The 26,074-nt window shown below is 45.1% G+C and overlaps 1 protein-coding gene across 5 annotated transcripts in view; it reads left to right on the top strand.

The window, feature by feature from the left end:
* Positions 1-9,040, top strand: part of RCN2 (reticulocalbin 2) — a 425,951-nt gene extending 416,911 nt beyond the window's left edge. For all 5 annotated transcript variants that reach the window (XM_078786772.1, XM_068130865.2, XM_068130867.2 and 2 more), the window contains 2 exons: positions 3,638-3,780; positions 7,962-9,040. In XM_078786772.1, coding sequence (XP_078642898.1) covers positions 3,638-3,780; positions 7,962-8,114 — 296 coding nt within the window. In that variant the 3' untranslated portion in view covers positions 8,115-9,040. The remainder of the gene's footprint in view (positions 1-3,637; positions 3,781-7,961) is intronic.
* Positions 9,041-26,074: the final 17,034 nt, after the last annotated feature.

Below are 26,074 nucleotides of genomic sequence, written 5' to 3'. Positions count from 1 at the left end.
CGATATATGTTAAAAATTCGCTTTTGCTTTTCCGTTAAGATATATTACTTTTTCGTTTGATGACAGTCGTCACAAAAACGTCAACAATGATGCCGACATATATTTCTTCGTTTTTATTTAATTCAACATTATTAGCCGGAAGTAAAATATGTTTCAGGAAATTACCGAGAGATATTTCTTCGTTTTTTAAAATTAGTTATGTGCGAATACACTTTAAATAGGTTTATTTGAAATCTTTAATTTTCCACAATATAATTTACTTGCCATTTATCATTTGATGATTACGAGACAAATTCCTCTTGAGGATCGTGACAATTCATGCGCTGCGTGGAAACTTCTATTTCCAAAATGAATGAGACGATCGATGAAGAACGCAGACTTGAACAGGATGCAGCAAGAAAACGAATGAGACGGGCGAACGAGTCCATCGACGAACGTCAATGCAAACTTGCGGGGTCACCCGTGGGAATCCCACGGGCATGGATGTGTGTGACATTTCGACATATTGAGTTAGATGCTGCACATTCATTTTTACAAAATGGTTACTGGCAAGTCATCAGATCCAGAAATGGTGTAAAAACCACCGTTTAGAGGCCATTTTTCCCCGCAAAGCGGGGGTTGGCCTTTTCGGGGACCGTGGTAGTTGTTGTTTTTTTGTCCCCTTTTTGAAGCAATGTTTTACGGCCGGATGCCCTTCCTGACGCCAACCCTTTTTGCCGCCTTCAACGACAAACAGGGAATTACCAGTGAACTGGTACTCAATTAGCCGACCTCGGAAGGATGACAGGCTGAGTCAACCCCCCTGGCATTAATTCGGCGATCGACCGAGATTCGAACCCAGGATCCTAAGCCGGCACCCTAGCCGCTAGCCCAACACCAGAAATGGTGTCATGAACACAATTTATTTACGCACAAGCACAAAAGCAAGACGGGCCGATTTCCGATTCCGACGGGCGAGACGGGCCGATTTCCGATTCCGACGGGCCGATTTGGAGCAAGAAAAAGAACGAGACGGGAGAAAAAGGAGAGAAACGAGACGGGGAAAGCCGATTGGAGAGGCGAGTGAGGCGCGATTGGAGAGGAGTGTGAGGCGCGATTGGAGAGGAGTGTGAGGCACGATTGGAGAGGAGTGTGAGGCGTGATTGGAGAGGAGTGTGAGGCACGATTGGAGAGGAGTGATTGGAGGGGAGTGTGAGGCACGATTGGAGAGGAGTGTGAGGCACGATTGGAGAGGAGTGTGAGGCGCGATTGGAGAGGAGTGTGAGGCGCGATTGGAGAGGAGTGTGAGGCGCGATTGGAGAGGCGTGTGAAGGATTGCAGAGGAGAGGAGTGTGAGGGATTGGAGAGGTGAGGGATTGGAAAGGAGAGGGATGTGAGGGTTTGGAGAGGAGAGGAGTGCTAGGTGGAGAGAGGAGAGTGTCAGGTGGAGACAGGAGAGTGTCAGGTGGAGACAGGAGAGTGTCAGGTGGAGAGGAGTGAGGGGTCACATATTATGTGAAATAACTAAATTCACACCATTTCTGGATCTGATGACTTGCCAGTAACCATTTTGTAAAAATGAATGTGCAGCATATAACTCAATATGTCGAAATGTCACACACATCCATGCCCGTGGGATTCCCACGGGTGACCCCGCTAGTTATAAATAAACTTGCATCCAAGGTGAAACCCATGTGTGTGAAAACCCAGCTGGCTCATGAACGACCCTGTTTTTTTTCACTGCTAATTAAATAGTGATGTGACAATTCTTCTGCTTGACTTCCTAAATATTGGAATCGTAATCCTTAATGATCATCAGCTGGATTTTGAATCCACAACCTCGAGGATCACAGTCTGGTGTCCTCACCATTAGACCACCACTGTTCTTGAACACCCAACTAACAATATGTTGTACCCTTGGCATTTTTGACCTATTTTCCATGTATGTAGTGTGAGGGACTTGTGCAATCATTGATGGAATTTGCAGGTGATCGAGATTAGCGAAACTAAGTTTGCAGGTAAGTATGTGTGACAACGTGTGATTGTGGTGAACCACAACTCTAGGGCTGGAGGGATGTGTGGGATTGAAAACACTGAAGTGATCTCGAGAAAGAGTCGTACTCCATAAAATTTCATACTAACCCTCGAGTGACAGTTCGAGAGGTTCTGAGAAATGATGGGGCCTATATTGTTACTGCTTTGAGAAACCACCTTGGAACTGTGCTTTGAATGAAACAGGTGTTGGGGGTGGATATCTAGGTGCTTGAAGAAGACATTCACCAAAGACATTCACTTTCAGGTTGGTTAAGAGGTTTATTCAGTTATTGCGGAGAAAACCCGACTCTACAGAACTAATCTACATAACACAATACACAGCATTACAACAGTTGAGTAGAGTTCTCTGAAAATTCTCTCGCAGAGTTCCCTTCTTTATAAAAGCAAAATCCTTTTTATGTTCCCAGGGAGGGGCCTAAGGGCATGGAGGGGTTGCTAGAGGTCAGACTCGCTGGCATCTCATGAAGCTGTTTCTCATCATGAAGCCACCAATATGCTTGCAGGAGTTGCACTAATTACTGAATGAATGAATGAATGAATGATCATTTTAACGACATTTTCCCCGCTAGAGCGGGGGTTAGCCTTGCGGGCCCAATGACAATCATGGTTCCCTGTTTGAGGCAATGTTTTTATGGCCGGATGCCCTTCCTGACGCCAACCCTTAGTCGCCTCTTACGATGCGCAGGGATACGGTGTACCTATTCTAAACCGGGGTACACACCGGGATCATTCATCCCAGCAAGCTGGTACTCAATTTGCCGACCTCGGAAGGATGACAGGCTGAGTCAACCCCCCTGGTGTTAAATTAGCGATCGACCGGGATTCGAACCCAGGATCCTAGGATCCCAAGCCAGCACCCTAACCGCTAAGCCAACACCAGGCTTAGTTGCGCTAATTACTGAAGGTCAAAAAAGGTTACTGTTTAAAGTCGGAGGCAAACGTCTTCTGAGGCATTCACATCCAGTTTCAATCTCAGATAAAGGGTTCTTGGTCAGGCAAAAGCTGAGTCTGCAATCTCCAAAAAGGCTGGCATCCGCACTTGGTCATAAGGTCATTGCACAGTCTACATTCTTTATTTCCAGCACAGTACAAATGAATACCCATGTTCTATAATATCAAATGCAGTTTCTTTGGCATTCCATATTTAAAGATTATAGCACCTCAATGGCTCTTAATAATTATACAAAACAACAACCATGTTTCTGTGATATCTCATGCCGAGACAAAAGCTTCGTATAAGCAATTTGGCTGCGAGTCACTCACTCGCAGGGACATTATTAATTCCCAATCATAAGGAAGGCCTGAAGGACTTCCACACAGGGTATACCTGATGATGGGGCTCATTTACCTAGCTGCATACTTGCTTCCTGTCCTGCACTTTTAACTTGCGATGTTTTGGCATCATTCTGTGCACATTGTTTTGAACTCTTTGTATTAACATCTATGATGAAAACTTTTGTATTCTTTCATTAAATCCACTCGCTGTGATACCCTGACATGTTTGGAAATTGCTTTGCGGATCACTTCGATAATTAAAGTGTGTGTTTTGTTCTTTATTTGTGGAATCTAACCCTCAAAAAATGTTGTTTTTTGTATGCTGTAGGTGCATTGAATGAACCTGAATGGGTCATAATTGAGAAGGAGAAATTCTCAAATGATTTAGACAAAGATCATGATGGGAAGCTGAGCCGGAAGGAGCTGCTGCCCTGGGTCATCCCTAATAACATGGATGCCGCTGATGATGAGGTACTTTGGAACAGTTTTCTTACTTCTCTTCTGCTTTTTGTCCTTGCCCTCATCCGACTGTTTTAAAAAGTAAAAAAACCGTTTTGTGCTATTTTGTACAATTTACCTGCTTTGGGGGCTTGTTGAGTAATGCCGAGTATTTCTGTGATTGAACTTATGGAGAGTTGAAACTCTTCGGGTGGATGACCATTCTCCAGGACACGTATCTGTTCATACTCAGTTTGAGGTTGAGTGGCAATTACCAATAAACACCATTTATGGTTCTGCATGTTGTACAGTTAAGAAAATGCTGTCATTGACATCTGATCAACACCAAAATATTTTGATGCCACTCAAATGTTTAGACCTCACTTTTGCAAATAAAAGGTACATTTGGACACAATACAATCTGTTGATGTGTTGTCATTATGTGTCTGGTAGTTCTTGTTTTTAGAAGGTATTGCAGATCTGGTCTCTGGTGTAAAATGGGGCATAGTTTAGAATGGTTATTTCATCATACGTGTTTAGTGTAAGTGCATAGCAATTGATGAGATGGTGTCGAGTATGTGTTCAGAATCTCTTTTTCTTCACTGCCCAAGTGTTTGTGTCTAAACCCCATCTCCACCATCTTCTCCTTCCATACATTCTGTGACATTCCCCAATGTTCATCTATCCTCGGTGTGGTTTTCCATCCTGCAGAGACCAGTGAGTTTTTGCACACATCTCAAGCTATTGATATAGTCTAGTAATCCACCTTACTCTCCAAACTCTGTGCCTATGTAATCCAAGGTCAACTCCACACATGTGACTGACTTTGTCTACTCTTGTAGCCAAAGTGTGGCACTCAACGGAATCCTTTCATCTCCTCTCCCTGTCAAGACTGGAGTGACCCAAGGCAGTGTTCTGGGCCCAGTCCTATTCCTGATCTTCATCAACGATCTCTCTGACTCTCTAGAGTCTAGAATATCCCCTTTATCTATTTAGTGCATTATGATATGTAAGAAAAAGGGCTGGCGCTCGATTTTTGTGACAAAAGTGATTTTTTTGCAGTTTTGTCAACTTTAGGGGGTAAATTAAAAGGAAAATTAGGGGTTGAATTTTTTCACGAACTTTTCGGGTATTTTAGGGGGGGTGACCCCCAGAAATTGCACAATCTATATCTCGGCTCCGAGACATGCTAGCTTCATGATCTTGGTGTCTAGGATAGGGTTTCTGGGTGCGCCGAGTTCAATTATGTCGTTTATGAGGTGATCTGAGGTCAAGGTCATAGGCTCAAGGTCACCACAGGGTCATAAATGGCTCCAAAAGGTAAAATTAGCCAAAATAACTGAATTATATCATATAGTACCACTTTATATAGGTTTTATTGGGTGAGGAATTCAGATGCCACAGATGCTGCAGATGTTGGAGATTCCAGAGATGCTGCAGATGTTGGAGATTCCAGAGATGCTGCAGATGTTGGAGATTCCAGAGATGCTACAGATGTTGGAGATTCCAGAGCTGCTGCAGATGTTGGAGATTCCAGATATGTTGCAGATGTTGGAGATGTCAGTGATGCTGCAGATGTTGGAGACAAAACTGAGATGATTTTAGAAGTAACAGAAAGAAAGGGGAAGAAAAGATTGAAGAAAGAAGACGTGATGCCAACTTGGGCAGCCACGCAGCACCTCCTCATAAAAAATCAGAATGGCTACCAGCTACCGACAAAAACCAATGTGGAAGTTGTGGCACCGCTGTTTCGAACATCACCCAATGATTATGGTACTCTTTACAATGTTCTTTGTTTGGCACAAGACATATCGGCGGTGGTTGTTGGTCCTGAAAGAAGAACTCTGATCACTCTTGATCTCGACCTCTATCAAAGGGCACTTCAGCTGAAGGAGTCTGTCAAGAACAAGAACTGTGTCCTGAGGGCTGGACTTCTCCACGTCATTTTTGCTGTACTTCATGGACTTGGCAAAACATCAGAGGGGAGTGGCCAAGACACCGTAGCAGTAGACGCAGGTATCTATTCTTCAGCAGCGCTGAGAGGGATATACAGCGGCAAGAGCTACAAGCGAGGTGTGGAATACCACATCATGAATGCTCTCGCCATCCTCCTGCTTAAACTGGACGTCATCGGAGAACTACCTCCAAGTGCGCTCAAGGGACTGTGTGTAGCATTGCGTAGAACCCTCCATGAGCGTGACCCAGAAATGGTATCCATCCACGAAGACCTAGGGAGCTACTATTCAGAAAATATCCAACAGGAAGAGGCTTCAATTGGAGGTGGGGAGATGAGTCAGTTCTTTGACAATTACCTCGAGCAGGTTGAGGCTCTTCTCGAAATCATTGCAGCAGCGAGGTCGAGAGACTGGGAAGGCTGCCTGGCTGCTATTGAGAAAAACACAAAATACTTCCATTTCCATGGCCTGATCAACTACGCAAGACTAATGCCTCCACATTTGGCCCAGATGTATCAGCTGAAAGACGATGATCCTACAACATGGGAAGCCCTCAAGAATGGTGACTTTGTTGTGACCAAGTCTATGCAGGCATTCTGCAACCTCTTCACAGACCAGGGGTTGGAGCAGGAGATCAAACTTCTCAAGAAGCATGGTGCACTGCTTGGCATCACACAGGACGAAGCTGCTCTCGACAGGTTTGTCACTACAACGCCTCACCTTGCGCGGTTGGTGCAGAAATATCTCCAGCCCTTCCCGAAGACTTCAGCAGCAGAGGAAAAGAAGAAGGAGCACTACCAACTGGCAGGAGATATATGTATCAGGTCAAGCCAGAATGTTCTCAAACTGAGGGACAGTGTCATCCTCCACTGTGAGGGAAACCCTTACACAGTGAGCACGCCTCTCAAGAACATTTTCTCCTCAGCCGTTATCCCGGAGAAAGCCAAGTATGACATCCTCAACTATCCGACTCTGGGGCAAGAGCTCTATAAGACGTTTGTGGAGGAGCGGCTCCTACCAACATCCAAACTATCAATTTGGGATCGAATGACCAGACCAAAGTATAAGACCTTCAGCAACTGGAGGCCGAAGAGTAATGTGAAGGTTGGTGACAAGGTCATCAAACTACGGGAGGATCGGGAGCTCCTTGGGAGATGCCTAATAATCAGTCAGTCAAGGCCATTGCTCCTACCAAAACTCGAGGAGACAATTGGAACGTGTCACCACTGTCACCACTGAATTTCTCACCCAACAAAACCCACATGAAGTGGTACTATATGACATAGTTCAGTTATTTTGGCTGATTTTACATTTTGGGGTCATTTATGACCCTGTGGTGACCTTGAGCCTATGACCTTGACCTCAGATCATCTTGTAAACATCCTAATTGAACTCGGCGCCCCCAGAAACCCTATCCTAGACACCAAGATCATGAAGCTAGCATGTCTAGGAGCCAAGATATAGATTTTGCAATTCTTGGGGGTTCCCCCCCCTAAAAGACCCCCAATACCCCAAATGTTCGCGAAAAAATTCAACCCCTAATTTTTCTGTTAATTTACCCCACAAAGTTGACAAAACTGCAAAGAAAATCACTTTTGGCACAAAAATCGAGCGTCATGACATATCATAATGCACTAATTTGCTGATGATTCCACCCTCTGCCGTAATATCCCTCTTCCTTCAGACAGGCAGGCTGCAGCCTCTTCCCTCTTTTCAGACCTTGACAAAGTCGCAAGCTGGTCAAACATTTGGAATATGTCTTTCAACCCTGACAAATCTCACATTCTCTCTATCTCTCCCGAAAAGGACCCCCCACCCCTCCCCCATCTACTTTCTTAATCCTCTTCTTTTTTTTTCCATGCATGGTCGAGGCTCGTGGAAGAGTTGGTGCACCAACATCTACTAATGTCTTTTCAGTTTATGTAAAAGTACACCAACATCTACGAATATCTTTGCAGTTCATGTAAAAGTACACTAACAACTACTAATGTATTTGCTGTTTATGTAACAGTACACTAACATCTACTAATGTCTCTGCAGTTGATGTGACAGTACACGAACATCTACTAATATCTTTGCAGTTCATGTAAAAGTACACCAACCTCTACTAACGTCTCTGCAGTTTATGTTATGTAAAAGTGCACTTATTTTACTAATGTCTTTGTCCTGCTTGAAATTTATGTACAAGCTCTTCCGTGAGCCTGAGATCAATATAATTGGTTCAAAACTAACACCTGCTTCCACTCATCTCTTTCCCAGGCTGACCATTTGTTGGAACACATGGACAGCAATGGAGATGGTTTGCTCTCCGAAGCTGAGGTTCTCAGTAACAGTGATGTTTTTCTGGGCAGCGAGGTCACCGACTATGGCCGTCAGCTTGGTGACAATCACGTACTCCATGAAGAGTTGTAGGAAGATGTTTCCTGATATGGTATTCATTTTGCTGTGGACTTTGTTTACAGCATTTAGCTCTCAAACCTAGGTTGGTTTATATAACCTGTCATTTGATTTGTACTTCTTGGCAGTGAAAAAAAAAAAGTATACACTAACCCCGATATGTTGTTTTTATTGCATTTTTTTATTCCTTTATTACAATTTAATTAAATTCCTAAATTTTATTTTGTGGTTATAATTAGGACTTTTACGTTTCATTTTATATGTTGAATATATTTAGGACATTTCATTGGGTTATAATTAGGACATTTCATTTATATAATTAGGACTTCATTTATATGTCCTTTGTATTATTTTATAACAGATGATGGGAATAGAGCCTGTGATTGATTCTGTGAAGAGGAACAGGTTGAGATGGTTTGGTCATGTGTTGAGGAAGGATGAAAGTGACTGGTTGAGAAGAGTGATGGAAATGAATGTAGAAGGAAGTAGAGGACAGGGAAGACCGAGAAAGACTTGGCTAAAGATGGTGGAAGAAGAAATGTGGGCAAGGGGGTTAACAAGGGGAGATGCGGAAAATAGGGCAAAATGGAGAAGATCGTCATGGGGACCGCAAGGCTAACCCCCGCTCTAGCGGGGAAAATGGCCTTAAAATGCCTGTTGTTGTTGTATTATTTTACAACAGGGCTTGAAATCCAAAGCTCAATGCCACCTCCCTTTGTCAGAAGAGACGCTTGTCAAGGAAAGTGTTTGTCTTCGGCATTTCAATATTGTTTTCCTTCGATAAAAATGATCTGTATAATGATTGTGCAACAACATTTTTTTTTTCTTCTAATCATGTTGCATATATCTCTTTTGAAAGGAGTGCCTGAACTTTGTCTTTGCCAAAAGGCCTCAGGTCATAAATAAGCATGGATCCTCAATTATACCTCTACATTTGTCTATCTACTGTCTGTTTTCTACAGGCCCTTTTCACAAAGGTCGATCTGCCTACTTCATGGATATGTATTCTACTATCACCCCTATTCACTAGACATGTACAAAAACATTCTTCTGCTTTCATATTCAGCATATGATTGTGAGTTGGCATCAATTATTTTTTCCTGTAGGTGTCGCTGTGTCATTGATGCAGTGCCCCCTCCAGAGGTAGGTTTTTTTTTTTTTAGTATACAAGATCGAGGCCCGTCTAAGAGCTAACATCAATCACGAACAAAAAAAAACGGACACACAAAACATACAATAAAGGGAGCGGGAGACAAGATGGGGAGAGAGAGGGAAGCACATAAGTACAAAAACAGAGAACAGGGACATCAGAAGATCTGTGGGAGGGAGAGGGCATGGGGGAGGAGGCATGGGAAGGTGCAGGGAGGGGGGTGTGGGGGGGGGGGCGGAAGAGGTATAAAACACATGGACACTGATAGAACTTCCAGAAAAGAAGTCGGTATTTCAAAAAAAGTGCATCTGGGGGGAATTAATGGGGGTAGAAAGATCAAGGTTTTGCTTGGGGGAAGATAAGAGATGGTGGTGAACAGCTGTTTTAAAGACTTGGAGGGAGGAGTGGGATTGAAGAGAGTGAGGTAGTTTGTCCAGAGGCGGGAGTAAAGAGGAATGAAGGAGTGAAGGTGAGCAGAGAGTCTTGATTTTGGCAGTTTCACCATAAGAGGGTTGCTGGCCGATCTTGTGTGACCTGTAGAAATATTTGAGGGACAGAGCACAGATAGAGCTGGGGGAGCTAGGCCGGATAGGAGTCGGTAGAAGACAGAAAGACCACCTACCTGCCTGCGGTGAGTGAGTGAAAGTCCCTCGGAGTTAGCTTCATCGCGGGAGATTCCAATGATTCTGTTAGCTTTGGTTTCAACAGCGTGAAGACGAGCTACGTGTGAGGCAGGAGCACCAGCCAAGAGGGGAGAACAGTATTCCATTGAGCTGCGGATGAAAGCCTTGTATGTGGTGAGGAGCTCAGGTGTGCCAAGGAAGGACTTCGCACGACGGAGGATGCCCAATCGGTGACTGGCTTTGGAGGCCAGCTTGGAAATTTGGTTTTCCCAGGAAAGATCATGGCAGATAGTGAGACCCAAAAGCTTGAGTGACAGAACATCTTGGAGAGGATTGTTCACAAAGTAGATGGGAGGGTTGTCCAGTCTGTCTTTTCTGAGAGACATAGTGAGTGTGAGATTTGTCAGGATTGAAAGACATGTTCCACTTGTTTGACCAGTCTGTGATTTTGTCCAGGTCTGCAGAGAGTGAGGAGGCTGCAGACTGCCGATCTGAGGCATGAGGAATGGAGCTGCAGAGAGTGGAGTCGTCAGCAAAGAGATAGAGAGGATTTTCCAGAGAGTCGGAGAGATCATTGATGAAGACCAGGAAAAATACAGGGCCCAGAACACTGCCTTGGGGAACTCCAGCCTGAACAGGAAGGGGAGATGAGAGAAACCCATTCAAGGCCACACGTTGACGACGACCAGAGAGGACGTCCGCAAGCTATGCGTGGAGATTTCCATGGAAACCATAGGAGGAGAGTTTGGTGAGCACAGCGGGTTGCCAGACCGTGTCGAAGTTAGACAGCTCTAATTTCCTATTTGACATTGAGGACCTCCATCCATTGTTGAGACAGCAGAAGCAGCATGTCCAGAGTAGTGACCTGGTCTGAAACCAAATTGATGATCAGAGATCAAGCCATTGGAGAGGAGGAAGGATTTGATATCCGAAGCAATGATGGATTCCATGACTTTGTTGATAATTGGGAGAAGGCTGATTGGTCGATAGTTGCCAGGATCTGTTTTTGCACCTTTTTTGGTGAAGCGGTAATGTTGGCTGATTTCCAAGCTGATTGCAGATGACCTTAAGCAGAAGAGAACAGAGAGAGTCTGTGAAAGAGTGGCAGAGCAGAATTTTAGGACCCGTGGGCTGATGCCGTCTGGTCCAGCTGCAGAATCAGAGTCGAGGATTGACAGAAACTTCTCCACCATTGTCAGGAGAGAAAGACAGAGTCCAGGAGCAGAAGTCCTTTGCTGAGGATCCATGGCTGGTGAGAGAGGTACCCACACCCAGCCAGCTGGCATGATGACAATTGAAATCACCACATATGAGGAAGAGAGAGTTGGGATGAGTCGATACAAGTTGGTCCATGTTATGAGACAGCGAGATGTAGATGGAGTCATCACTGTTTGGTGGACGGTACAAAACACATATGAACAAAAGGTGGGAGTGAATGGGAAGTCGTAGCCAGAGGTACTCCTGGGGGTGGGGTGGAGAGAGGGCAGTGCAGGGAGAGTGTGGAAGATAATTTTTGATAAAGATAGCAACCCCACCTCCAGGACAAGGCTCAGGTCTATCATACCAGAGGAGGGAGTAACCAGGGAGAGATATTAAGGAATCAGAGACATCATGAAGGAGGAAAGTTTCTGTTAAGCAGAACAAGTCTGGTTTGTCAGAAGCAACCTGTATGGAGAGATCAGTCAGGTTTGAGCGAAGGCCCCGGATGTTTGAGGTCCATACCGTTAATGAAGAGGAAGGGGGAGCATCGGATACAGGACAGGGGAGGGGAGGAGTAGGGTAAGATGAAGGATGAGAGGGGGAGGTAGGGAGAGCAGTTGATAGTGTGTCAGAGATTACAGAAGAGTTCCAAGAAAGGGAAGGATGAGGAGGATGAAAGGTTTGGTGGTGAAGGGATGAGGCAGAGTGAGGGGTTGTTTGAGGGGGGGCATGGGACAGTAGAAGGTTGGGGGGGGTGGAGGCATGAGATAGAAGGGAGACGAGGTGGGGAGGAGGCAACTTTGAGGAGGGGGGAGGAGGGAGAATTTGAGAGGAATGGTATGGGGGGAGATTTGAATGGGAGGAGTTGGGGGGGAGTTTTGAAGGGGCGGAGTGAGGCGAGAGTTTAGGAGGGGAGGGGCAAGGGGGGAGTTTAGGAGGGGAGGGGCAAGGGGGGAGTCTAGTAGTGGAGGGGCAAGGGGGGAGTGTAGGGGGCAAGGGGGGATTTGGAGGGGAGGGGCAAGGGAGGAGTTTATGAGGGGAAGGGCAAGGGGGAGTTCAGGAGTGGAGGGGCAAGGGGGGGGATTTGGAGGGGAGGGGCAAGGGGGGACTTTAGGAGGGGAAGGGCAGGGGGGAGTTCAGGAGTGGAGGGGCAAGGGGGGAGTTTAAGAGTGGAGGGGAAAGGGGGAAGTTTAGGAGTGTAGGTGCAAGGGGGGGTTGAGGTGATTTGGTGAGGTTTGATGAGGTGATTGGATGAGGGGTTTGATGGTGATTTGGTGAGGCACAGTGAGGTGTTTGAGGAGGGGCAGAGCGAGGAAGAAGGTTGGAGGAGATAGAGATGGAGGTGAGAGTTGGAAGGGAGAGGACGCTTTGAGGAGGGGAGAATTGGAGAAAAAAGTAGGGTGGGGAGATTTGAAGGGGAGGGGGGAGTTTAGGAGGGGAGGGGTGAGGGGGAGTTTAGGAGGGGAATGGTGAGGGGGGAGTTTAGTGGGGAAGGGGCAAGGGGGGAGATTAGGAGGGGAGGGATGAGTTTGGATTTTAGAAAGTGTTGGACGATTCATGGAAAACGAACATTTATTGCAAAATGAGTTTCTTGTAATTTTTGAGTCAGAGATCCATTTGCAAACATTGGATGAGGGGTGGAATGCAGGTGAGTTTTGGGAATGTCGGAAGGAAGAATTGTAAGAGATGCAATTTTTGTTTGAAATGAAGAGATTTGGTGAGCAAGTCGGAAGCAACCTTTTAAAGAAGAAGAATAAAAATGTGTTATAATATACGACAGAATATAACAGTTCAGGGAAAGTTGAAACTTTTTAAAACTAAACCGTGAAAACTATCTGGGGAAATGGGGGTGAAACACGTGGTCGAAGAACGAACAACACGAAAAAAGAAGGAAAAAAAAAATGTTTTTTTGGTTTTTTTAATTAAGATTTTAAACAAAGGGTAAGATGTTCGGGGAAGTATGGGGTGAAAAGAAGACTGGGAAAGATGGTGAGAGAGCGAAAGTACATGGACCACAAACGACCGCTGAGAGAAGACAAGGCCTAAAGGCTGGAAACTTAAAATACCAGGCCTCAAAAACGCTGTAGGAAATAACCGACTATTTTATACAGGTATGCACGATTTACACCAAGATCTTCCTAGAGATACACAGTAGGTACACACCGTAAAATAAAAATACAGTTTTGAAAAAAATACAAATGGGAACAATGACTTAACTTTGATAGCGTGGAGATCTTGGAAAAAAACACAACCTCGCCGGGCAAAACCGGAAGCGGAAGTGCAGGAGTTTGTAATTTGTTCAGGATGCCGACGATAGCGGCGATAGCTCACGTACTCCTCACAGTTGACGCTGCGGGATCTTTAACATCCACCAACTAATCCACCAACTGATGCTCCGAGATACATTTATCAACTGCTGATCAGCTTTCTTCCCATCAGAAGCAAAGTAATTTAGTCTATTAATCACTGTATACCTGAAGCCTTACTCTGATTCTATACTTACTCTGATTTCATATGACCAGCTTGGTTTGGGAACTGGTCATTCTGCATTAGGAAGGCTCGATCCTTATACTCTCTCAGCAATTGATTCTACCTTTCTGAACATCAAAAGGTTGGGAAAATAGATTTTTTTTAAATACCTTTAATGATGGTTGGTGGTGGTGGTAATTTTGTATGCAGCCTGTAACTGCTTGGCTGCATCATTTTCTAAAAGGGCGGCCGTGCCGCTGATGTTTCCTCGACTGTTTCCAGTCGGCTGGTACTCATTTTGCCGAACTTGGAAGGATGACAGCCTGAATTAACCCACCTGGTGTTATTTCAACGGTGTGACAGGGGCTTGAACTCAGGACCCTAATATCTCGAGCCAACCACCTTAACCGTTAAGTCAACACCAGGATTTTAAATGGTGGTTGATCCACCTTAAATAAAAGGGAAAAACTAACGTTTCAGGCCTTGCTCTTCGTCAGACCAGAAGAGAGAACAAAGGTTGGTGATTGTTGTTTTTCTACAGTTTATGCTCATGGAGGAGCTGAATGTCCAGGAAATGTAGGTGTCACAGACTAACTCTGGGATGAAGTGGCTGCAAATGGATGAGGAAGAGCTTGATACATCATAGTTAAGGATACAATTCAACATGTGATATAAAAGGGGATAATGGAATGGAAATGAACATTATGCTCTGACTTGAGGAAGTCGGCAAGTTACGTATGGATTTGTGGAGGCGCACATGCATTCAGGAGGGGCACGAGATGCATGGAGGAGAGAAAGTGAGCAATTTGGGAAAGGAGACTGTAAATGACTGTAAGGCCACCGAACTGTTAAAATGGGTAATATGAAAGAAGCGTGACCCACTACAGCAGCCTCGTGTCAGATTTTATGTTCACATGTTCAAGGCTTTTACTATGTACATGAGTGTGTAAGGTGGGCTAATGGAACCACATTAGGTAGACATACTTAATTTCACTGTAAATAAAAACCTAATACGTTGTGAAGAGTTTCGGCTTGGCAAGAAAGGACGTGGCCTGACGGAGCACGTCGTGTTTGTGCTCAGATTTTAAGGTCAGATTGGAGATGTTTTACCCACTACAAGGACATATCTAGTACTGAGAGCCAGGATATCGAGAGACAGCATCTTGGCAAGAAACGAGATGTAGAAAATATTTGCAAGAGAGCAAATTGCCGACTGGCTGTTCAACCCAGGTGACCTCCCAGACCCTACGAAAGCTGCGTGAATTTCTTAGAATATGCAGTGAGACGGAGACTCATTCGTATATCATGGGTGCAGGACATGACCGGACCCAGTAGTGAGGACTATACAGTTGAATTCAGATGGGACTTTGGCAAAAAAAAAAAATGTTACCTGATAACAGGTTGCAGATTGAGGACCCAGTATAGGAAATTGTGGAGGGGGTGCAGAGTCAAATATGTTCTGGGAGTTTGGGCGTCAAGTGATTAGATGTTGGAGGATGGAACTGTGGATTAAGACAGTGACAAGGCCACCATGTCACGAATATCGCCCGTCACAACCAAAGAGAGAAATTTCACTTGATCTCCTGGGAGTTTCGTACTGTCTTGTACCCACCCATCCCTGATCGCCATGCTGTTGGCCCTTGCCACTGAGTGTCCATTTCTCAACTGTTTAGCAGATTTCCTCCATTCATGAAAGGGATTGGGTTCCTTTGGATGGCAACATTTCATACGGAGGAAGTGCGAAAATGGGGGAAAATAGGAAGGGCATTATGGGAGGAGAAAAGGATGATGATGAAGTTGGTTATAAGGATGAGAGGAGGATTTTGGAGTTTGTTTGAAATTCCTGAAACAAAGGCTAGATGTACATGATAGAGCAGTTAGGCTTGGGAAATTGACATAGTAAGCCATAGAACGTCATTGATCTGGCCACAAATTTGGTTTTGATGGCAACTGTGTCCAACAAACGAAACAGATTGAAGAGTGGCACGTAAAGAGCCGAGAGGGTGCTCCAACTGGGGAGACTGTGGGCATACCCCCACAATACACACCTCTGACACAAATGGCAAAAACTGGATGGTGCAAGCAACTGGACATGGTGAGCAAAAAACAATGCCTGGTCCCTAGCACTGCACCCACACATTCACAACACCGAACAAACTCCACCAACCACACAACGCACCATGTCATTGTGATGAAATGAAGGAGAAGATCCTCGGTGTAATTCCCTCTCTTGTGGTGAGCTTCCCTATAAGAGGGACTGATTTGGAAGTGATGGATTACTGCACTGTTAAATGTGACTGGACTTGAGTTTGGTAAGTTGAATAATATTGCTTATGGGCTTGCTTGGAATGTGATCGTGAATTATGTTATAGTACTAATGTATTGCTTATTCTTGTTGTAGAGGTTGTTGAGATTGATTTCAATAAAGCTCTATATCCTAAGAGAGGTTGTGGAATGAAATCGTACCACATTTTATTGAAATTAACTCCTTCACTTGAGTGCCATGGACAAGATTCTGAGACTCAAGGAATTCAGCGGCGACCCGCAAGCAACAGACGCTGCGGGCCAATGGAATCACTGGCGTTGCGCTCTGGAGCATTGTTTTGTCGCCGTGCCTGGGATCACCGAGGAGCAGAAGCTTTCGGTGCTCACATGTCACATGTCAAACACCGTATTCGACTACATATCACACTGTGAGAACTATGCGACATCTGTGGACATGCTGGGAGAGAGCTACGTCAAACGCCGGAGTGCCATATATGCGAGACATGTACTCGCCACGCGACGACAAGACCCCTCAGAAAAACTAGAGCAGTTTTTTCAGGAATTGCGGCGACTCGGCAAGGACTGTATGGTGGAGACTCGGACGGCTGCCGAGATAACTGATGATCTAATGCGTGATGCTTTTGTAACCAGGCTCTCGTCACTGGCGATACAACTGAGGCTACTCGAGAATGCAGCTATGACCCTCCAGCAGGCTTACGATCACGCCCGTGTCCTGCAGCTCGCTCAGACTCACTCGGAAGCTTACGGGTGCCCGTACGTAACGGCAGGCGCCACGGCTGAGAAACGCTTGGAGCCGGCTCGTACTGCGGAGTGGTTCGTCGCGGGCCCTGCAGTTAGCCCAGGACCGAACGACGATCCTCCAGAGCTCGAGGAGGAAGGCCCGAGTACCGCGGCGACTGCAACCCCGACTGAAAATGCAAAGCGTAATTTTTGTGGGAATCGTCGGCATTCCCATGCTCTGTGCCCCGCTCGGGAGGCAACGTGTCATACTTGTGGCAAGAGAGGACACTTCGCGAAAGTTTGTCGCGTGATGAAAGCGTGACGTACGACCCTCGCGGGAATCTATACTTCCCGTGCTTCCCGCTCCGCGCACCCGGTACTGGCTCCCCGCAGTCTTGCGAGTGCAGAGCTTCCAGTGCTCGTTGAGGGGAAAGCTGCAGTTGCCCTAATTGACACGGGCAGTAGCGAGAGCTATGTTAGCCAAGCTCTGGTACAATGACACGGCTGGACGGTTGGCCAGACTACTCGAAGGATTTTTATGGCTTCAACCGCTCTTTGGATGCGCACGAAGGGAGTGTGCATGGTTAATCTAGTTGTCAATGATGTAATGTATCCGGATGTGAAACTTATGGTTATGCCCAACTTATGTTCTGACGTTCTTCTAGGACACGATTTGTTGCATCGACACGGCCGATTGGAGATGCAATTCGGTGGGGAGAACACTCTCTGTTTGCGGTTTAGCTGATGGCTATCGAACCGCCTCCTCTATTTCCTAGTTTGACCGCCGATTGCAACCCGGTCACCGTGAAGTCTAGACTATTCTCGCGCTCTGACACGCAGTTTATTGCTGATGAAACTAAATGACTGCTGCAGGAGGGGATTATAGAGCCAAGTATCTCTCTATGGAGAGCCTACGTGGTCTTAGTCGATAAGGCTAATCATCGGAAGCGCATGGTAATTCATTATTCTCAAACCATTAATAGGTTCACACAGCTGGACGCCTATCCGCTTCCTAGGATGGATGATATGGTGCGCAACGTGGCTAAATATCGTGTATTTAGCACTTTGGATCTTAGAAGTGCATATCATCAGATCCCAATACGCAAGTCTGACAGGCCCTACACGGGGTTCGAATCCGGCCAGAGGCTCTATCAATTCCGTCGCGTTCCCTTCGGAATAACAAATGGCATAACTTGCTTTCAACGTGCCATTGATGACATTATCGCGAAGGAACAGTTGAAAGATATTTTGTTCACATCGACAATGTGACGGTTTGCGGCCACGATCAAGGGGACCATGATGCCAACTTGCGACAGTTCTTGTTGGTAGCGCAACAGTACAATTTGTTCTTCAATGAGGACAAGTGTAAATATGCAACTAAGACGATAGATCTTCTTGGGTACACAGTGACCGGGGGCGAGATAAGACCGGACGCCGAACGACTTTGACCCTTGCTCGACATGGCAGCTCTGTGTGATCGTGCTTCTTTAGGCCGAGTCCTAGGCTTATTTGTACACTTCCCGGTGGATGCAGAGATACTCCGAGAAGATCCACCCTCTTGTAGACTGCAAGACTTCCCCCTAACTATGAGTGCCAAGGCCGCCTTTCGACAGCTTAAAGAAGACATAGCAAATGCTGTCATGACCTCGATTGACGAGAAAATACCGTTCATAGTGGAGACAGATGCTTCAGATTGCGCCATCGCGGCAACACTCACTCAGGTGGGTAAGCCGGTGGCCTTCTCGCGAAGTCGGATAGCGAACGAAGGCATTCTGCATTAAATATTATTTGTGCCAAATTTGATCGCAATCCCATCAGCAGTTTCGGAGAAGAAGTTTCAAGTGTTTACAGATGGACTGACGGACTGATGGACTGACGATGCACCATCGCATAAGCTCCCCTGAACTTAGTTCCATTTCAAAACGTTCCAGATTCAAAACAATTGGTGGATATTTCTTCAATTACATTGTCACAGCAGACGATATTGAAACGTGTAGTTCATATTCATTCTTGAATTGTTACTTCTACGTTTCATCCTAATTCTATAAAATCAATGTCCATCAGTTTCACGTCCATCCAAGGGATGTCACACACATGACACATTGATGAATCACCCTGCCTTGGAAATACCGGGATGACAGTTTATATCTGGGTCGGGATTCAAACCCAGGATAGACAGCTGAGAAACAAGTGTTTGCACTCCAAACGGAACCTCAAATTCCTTACAAATGCTCCACTTACAAATTATGTGTCCTAAATGAGTTTCATTGTGGTAAGAGTTGAAATGATGGAACAGGAAATTCCCAAAAATGGCTAAAATGCCAAAGAAATGCATCTTTGACTCCAACAGCCCTGTTAACAGTTTGTTGTTAACAGTTGTTAACAGTAAGTTTCCTGCTTGGAATGATTTTCTATTTTGTTTCACTGACAGAGAGACAGACATAGTGAAAATATTATCTCATTTCTCTGCGCATTTGAGATTGGGACAAGTTCAAAGCCAAAGTAGGTAAAACGAGAAATTTGGCTTCCTATTCATGTTTGAAATTTACCATTTGATTTAAATAAGTTATTCCTCGATTATAAACTGATGATCATAAATTAATCAGACTAGGGCATGCCCGTACTATATATAAGCTAGGACGTGCCCGTACGTGGGTGCCCGTTCCTTGCAAAAAAAAAAAAACTGCAAAAAAAAAAACAATGGTTTGGTCCATTCGCAACGACCACAGAACCCCCCCCCCCCCCCCCTCTATTTACATGAATGGTTTGGTCCATTCGCAAAGCCAAAGCGAACGACCACAGAACCCCCCCCCTCTATTTACATGAATGGTTTGGTCCATTCGCAAAGCCAAAGCGAACGACCACAGAACCCCCCCCCCCCCCCCCTCTATTTACATGAATGGTTTGGTCCATTCGCAACGGCAAAGCGAACGGCGAACGGCTAAATCGCCATAGCTCGGTAAGTACTTGTCCGATTAATTTCAAACCTTGAAAAGGCACATCCTCGGGTCCCCAGCAATATACCTGGCAAGTTTCAAGTATATCGGACCGGTAGTTGTCGAGAAACAGCGGTCACAGACAAACGTACAGACGTACAGACGTACAAACGTACAGAGATTACTGGAATTATAGATAGATGGACAAACAGACATGAACCAATTGCTTAACTTCGCTTTTCGCTTCACCTGCGCAGAGTAATCAATTAAATTTGATTTGATGTTCATGTGAGACTTTTACAAACTATTGTACGATTTGATCTTACCCAAAATATGTTTTCAGAGTACATATTGTGGTGGCCGTGTTATGTTTGAAATTTACACATTATAATTCATGTTGGGAAAACGGCAGTGACGTCATGGGAAACGGAAGTGATGTCATGGGAAACGGAAGTGACTGGTTGGTTTTGAGAGTGGGAGGAGCTGAGCGGGCATGGGGTTTGGAGGCCTAATGGGAGTGCTGTGCTATGTTGCAAATTTCTGAGTAAACCATTGATGTTACAAGCAAGTACGTTTCGCGTGATTGCCGGATACACCAGGCTGCGTGGGCAGATAACTATGAACCCGACATATTGATAAAAAGACAATGGACGCCGTCGACGACACTCGCCTCTGGCTGGATCTTCATGCCCGGGGTTGGTTTACCAACCTGTGAGATAAATAAAGCAGATGTTGAACCATGCCGGTGACTACGCAGCGGTTACTTAATTGGCTGAGTGAACCAATGCCACTTGCCGCTCTCTATGGGCTATTGGGCTACCAGACACTTATGTACTCGGCTCAATAGTCCCAGGGATGCTATTCCAGAACAAACTCAACCAGGATAAGTCAATACACAAATCAACACTTTTAATCAAATTATTACAAACAGGGTATTGGTGAAAAGAGCGGGAAATGACGGGAGGAATGGCAAAGGAGAAATTCAAAGAGAAATGGCAAGAAAAATCAGGCATGGGCATCGCAAACAATTCAAGGATATCTACAGGTATAGTATATATACACCTTTTCCCTAACCCCTCCATGAACGTTCCTCTCTGGGCAACTTAGAACAATGACGAGGCACCTCCATTTGACCAATATCCAAAGATGGTTCGGTTGAAAGATCAAAGGATGGGTCATAATTAAAGGCGGCTCTAAACAATCGAGCTGATGCTATTTTTTGGACTCCTGATGATCCAGCAAGTTGAGCTTGCAGTCGCTCTCTTCTTACCTCTAGATGTTCAATTTCAATGCGAGGTCATGCTCTTTGGCTAAGGTCATGTAACCATTCTTGTCTTTCCCCTGGCTCTTCATTTGGAAGATAGATCTGTGCTCTATGACCAAGGTCATCCAATCATGCCCTTCTTTGTACTTATGGATAGCGTTTAACTGTTTGTTTCCGTCACGTTCAGTGCGCCGAGTTTGATGAGCATTAAAATTTTAGCTACTCTTGTTCGGCTTACTGTGAGCAATTGCCATCAACATAAAGCGAGTAGCTGTGCATTTGAGCTATGGGATCTTTCCTCATAAAACCAAATGCACACTGCCGTGCACCTCGTTTATTAACCCTTAGATGCAGTAGTAAAATAAAGTTTTGCATCCAGAAGTGGGTAATTAGTGACCCTGAGTTGTCAGGCTTTTATTGTTGCAAAAAAGAAATATCAAAAGTAAATGTAATTATCTTTTTATATTATTTGGGGTGTATTCTTTGAATATTTAACGAAGTTGAAAAAAAACATTTCTCCACCCTTCAATGCATTCCTGGATCTTTTAGACCCGGCTTGATTTTTATTTCCCTGTAACTTTGTTATAAAAACATTTCTATGCATGACCTTCCATATATGCTTCAAATAAAGGGTAATACATATTCCTATGCGTTTGTTTTATTTTTATTTTTGTCTTTCAGGATTGTTATGTTTTATCAAAGATTTCGCGTTTATCCAGAAGTGGGTACTTTTTGACCCAGACTAAGAATAATTGTTTTATCACTATGATAAAACATATGTGCTTAATACATATGTGCTTCATATGTGCTTAAAATGTAGGGTAATATACATATTCCTTTGTGTGTATTTAATTTTTTTTAACCACCCCCCATCCCCTTTGCAGGAACCGTGTGTGTGTGTGTGTGTGTGTGTGTGTGTGTGTGTGTGTGTGTGTGTGTGTGTGTGTGTGTGTGTGTGTGTGTTTGTGTGTGTGTGTGTGTGGGGTTTGTTCCAATGTATCTTACACACCCTTTACCCACGGGACTCAAACTTAGTAGAAAGAACGTTTTCTCCCCCAGAATTGTTTTGCCCTATGACATTCCCCCCTCGCGAGTGTGTACGGGACAAGTTATTTCATGAACAAGCGGCGTTTGTGGGTCACATTCGGCAAATAATGTGGGTGTTGTAACGTAAACAGGATGTATGCATTGAGGCAAGCTACATCCTTGACGTTCTGCCACAACACCACAGGTCACCTCCTGCTTTGCTGTTTACACGAGTATGTGCAGACCTTCTGATCCATCGTGTCCACACCAGCTTTTGTTCTATTGTAATACTGGATAATTTCAGGTTTCTTTTTCGTTATCTCGTCTTCATCAATGGCATTGTCGTGGTGGAACGTGCTGAGAAGAATTACAGCTTTTCTTTGTTTTGGCACAAAGCTGACCATGGTGATGTCCCTGAATCCAAATACACTGGTGTACCACAGTCATTGCTTATTGGCTGCCATCACTGGTGGGATGTGAGGTTTTTTTTTTCTGAGTGTGCCTGCAAGTGTGAGTCCTTTGGTGAGCAGCTCCTCAGGCATTGGCACACTCGGGGAAAAAATTGTCCATCATCACATTTCTTCCTGTACCCCTAAATTCAGCGCACAATATTGTAACAATATTGTGTGCCAAATTCTTCTGCACAGGTTGACCAGGCTGTGTCCCTGTGTATGCAATTCCATCCAGAGCATAAGCTGTCTTGGAGTCACAAGCCCAGAAAACTTTCAGCCCATATTTAGCTGGCTTGCTCGGCATGTACTGAACGAAGAAGCAACGTCCTCTAAACGGTATGAGTTGTTCGTCAATTGTTATACACTCAAATGGAACAAAGCTCTCCTTACAGTTTTTGAGGAACAGGACCCAAATGTACCGGAAGGCCACCATTCTGTCTGACTGAAGGCGAGTGGCTCTTGTATGCTTGCTCGCTATCAAAGCACAAATAGCGCTGGATGTCTTCAAAGCGAGAAACTGACATCGTCACGTGGTATATAGGATGACACAAGTGCTCGCTGAACAGTTCCCTTATGGGAACGTCCCAACTCCTCTCTTAGCCGGCCAGCAAGTTCAAGCCAAAAAAGCCTGAAGCTCATTTTCAGAGACTTCACTTGGAACCAATTTGAACCAATAAAGCGACCCAAGCTGGGATGCAAAGGTGCACAGTCAAGTGCTATTTTGCAGCGATCCTGAAAGAAAAATAAAATAAAACACACAAAGGAATACGTATTACCCTTTATTCTAAGCACATGTGAAAGGTTATGTGTAAAAATGTATTGTTATAGTGATAAAACAATCACTCTTAGCCAGGTCAAAAAGTACCCACTCCTGGATGAACGCAAATTATTTGATAAAACATTACAACAACAATCCTGAAAGACAAAAAAATAAAACAAACACATAGAAATATGTATTAACCTTTATTTGAAGCATATATGGAAGGTCATGCATAGAAATGTTTTTATCACAAAGTTAGAGCAAAACAAAAACCATGCCGGGTCAAAAATTACCCACTTCTGCATCTAAGGGTTAAACACTTGTAAAAAAAACCCCACCAAAAATGACGGGTGGGAACAGTTTATTTGGTGATACAGTTTAGACGGTGCAGCCTCAGCATGCCAAAGTCTGAAGCCTTGGCCTAATGTCAGGTGTGCTTATATGTTCTTTATTTATTAGACATCCTACAGATGTAAATTAACACTCGTTTCATTTTGCATGTAATGCACATCACGTGTACTTCCCTGTGCAACAACAACAACAACATCAGGCATTTTAAGGCCATTTTCCCTGTTCGAGTGGGGGTTAGCCTTGCGGTCCCCATGACAATCTTTTCCATTTTGCCCTATTTTCTGCATCTCCCCTTGTTAACCCCCTTTCCCGCATTTCTTCTTCCACCATCTTTCACCAAGTCTTTCTCGGTCTTCCCCGTCCTCTACTTCCTTCTACATTCATTTCCATCACTCTTCTCAACCAGTCACTTTCATCCTTCCTCACACATGACCAAACCATCTCAACCTGTTTTCACAGCATCCATCACAGGCTCTATTCCCATCATCTTTCGCAATTCATCATTTGTCTTCCTCTCTCTCAATGATACTCCACACATCCACCAAACCATTCGCATTTCCACCCTTTCCAGTTTTCGTTGCTGCTCTACATTCATTACCCATGTCTCGCTCCCATAAATCATAACACTTCTCACACATGCAGCATACACCTTTCCCTTCAGCTTCAACGACATTCCCCTCCTCGTCAGCACGCCACTCAGTTCCCGAAACTTCTTCCATGCACATCTCACTCTAGCAACCGTTGCCGAGTCTGATCCACCTTCTCCATTCAGCATGTCTCGTAGGTAGCAAAATGTTTTCACACCTTCCAGCTTCACGTCGTCTCCAAGATCCAACTCAACATTTTCTCCATCTGTAGCTCCCTCTGTGCACACCTTACACTTGAATGTAGCTGCCATACTGGTTTATGACCCTCTCAGACCACGACATTTTTAATGAACCCACTCAGCGCACATTGTACATAGAATGGAGTTCACTACGACACCCTTCCTGCACACAGCACATGGCCACTTCCCAGTTCTTTCTACCTCACCACATGCTTTATCCAAACAAGATCCTGGAGCATGCTCAACACTTTAAGGGTGTCCTCAATTGGCCCTCCTCCATCTCAAATGCAACCATTGACTCTTTTCCCCAGCGGCCTGTATTAGAAGACCTTGCCCGCCCTTCGACTAAAATAGAGACCACGAGCTATCAAAGAGATGTCATGGAAAGGCCCCTGGTGATGATGGTATCCCCTCTGAGGTTTTCAAGTTTGGCGGTGCCAACCTCCTCACCCAACTAACCCAACTCTGCAATAACATCTGGAATGTTGTATCAGTAACCCAGGTCTTCAAAGATGCCACAATTGTTCCCCTGTACAAATGTAAAGGTAATTGCTCATGTGATGACAACTACCGTGGCGTAGCCCTACGATATAATGCTGGGGAAATACTTGCCTGCATCATTGTTAATCGCATGCCACCAACAATTGTCAACAGTATCACCCCGGAAAGTCAATGCGGCTTCTGTGCTGGACGTGGCAAGACCGATATGATGTTCTCTGCTCGTCATCTTCAGCAGAAGAGCAGAGAACAACATCGCCATCTACACATGGTTTTCGTCGACCTTACAAAAGTGTTTTATCGGGTCGGTCGAGAAGGCCTGTGGAAGTTACTTTACAAAGTCGGCTCTGCTACTAAGTTAATCAACATCAACAGATATTTCCACAATGGCGTGGTTGCTCATGTGAGGGACAGGATGCACTTCTGAGTCGTTTCCTGTTACCAATAGAACAAAGCAAGGCTGAGTGCGTCCTACCTCCCCAATTATTTAGCATTGTGTTTTCCTCTCTGCTTCATGATGCCCACAAAGATTGCATCCGGGGAGTGATGATCCAATTTCGCATCGACAGTATGGTCTTTCATTTGCAGCGTCTGAAGGCCAAGTCCGGAATCACGGAAACGTTGCTCCGAGATCGACTTTTCGCCGATGGCTGCGCACTCTTCAGTCATAATCTCGAAGATGTGCAATTTATTGTCAATTCCTTTGCGCAATCTGCTCGTCACTATGGCCTTACCATTAGCCTCAAGAAGGCCGAGGCTATGGTTAAGCCGAGACCAGAAGGTGCATATACCATATAGGAAGAGCAGGCTGTTGCAAGGCTCAGGGAAGAGCAATTTGTTGTGAGGTTTAAGGAAGAACAAGTTGTTACGAGGCTCAGGGAAGAGCAGGTTGTTGTGAGGTTTAAGGAAGCGCTGGTTGTTGCTGGGCTCGGAAAAGAGCAAGTTGTTGCGAGGATCAGGGAAGAGCAGGTTGTTGTGAGGTTCAAGGAAGAGCAGGTTGTTGTGAGGTTCAAGGAAGAGCAGGTTGTTGAGGTTCAAGGAAGAGCAGGTTGTTGTGAGGTTCAAGGAAGAGCAGGTTGTTGCGAGGCTCAGGGAAGAGCAGGTTGTTGCGAGGCTCAAGGAAGAGCAGGTTGTTGTGAGGTTCAAGGAAGAGCAGGTTGTTGCGAGCATCAGGGTAGAGCAGGTTGTTGTGAGGTTCAAGGAAGAGCAGGTTGTTGTGAAGTTCAAGGAAGAGCAGGTTGTTGTGAGGTTCAAGGAAGAGCAGGTTGTTGTGAGGTTCAAGGAAGAGCAGGTTGTTGCGAGGCTCAGGGAAGAGCAAGTTTTTGCGAGGCTCAGGGAAGAGCAGGTTGTTGCGAGGCTCAAGGAAGAGCAGGTTGTTGCGAGGCTCAGGGTAGAGCAAGTTGTTGCGAGGCTC

The sequence above is a fragment of the Myxine glutinosa genome, chromosome 11 (assembly GCF_964187855.1).
Source record: "Myxine glutinosa chromosome 11, kmMyxGlut1.1, whole genome shotgun sequence".
In the NCBI taxonomy this organism is placed as follows: Eukaryota; Metazoa; Chordata; class Myxini; order Myxiniformes; family Myxinidae; genus Myxine; species Myxine glutinosa.
Note: the sequence above shows the minus strand (reverse complement) of the source record. Positions and strands in the feature narration are given on the sequence as shown.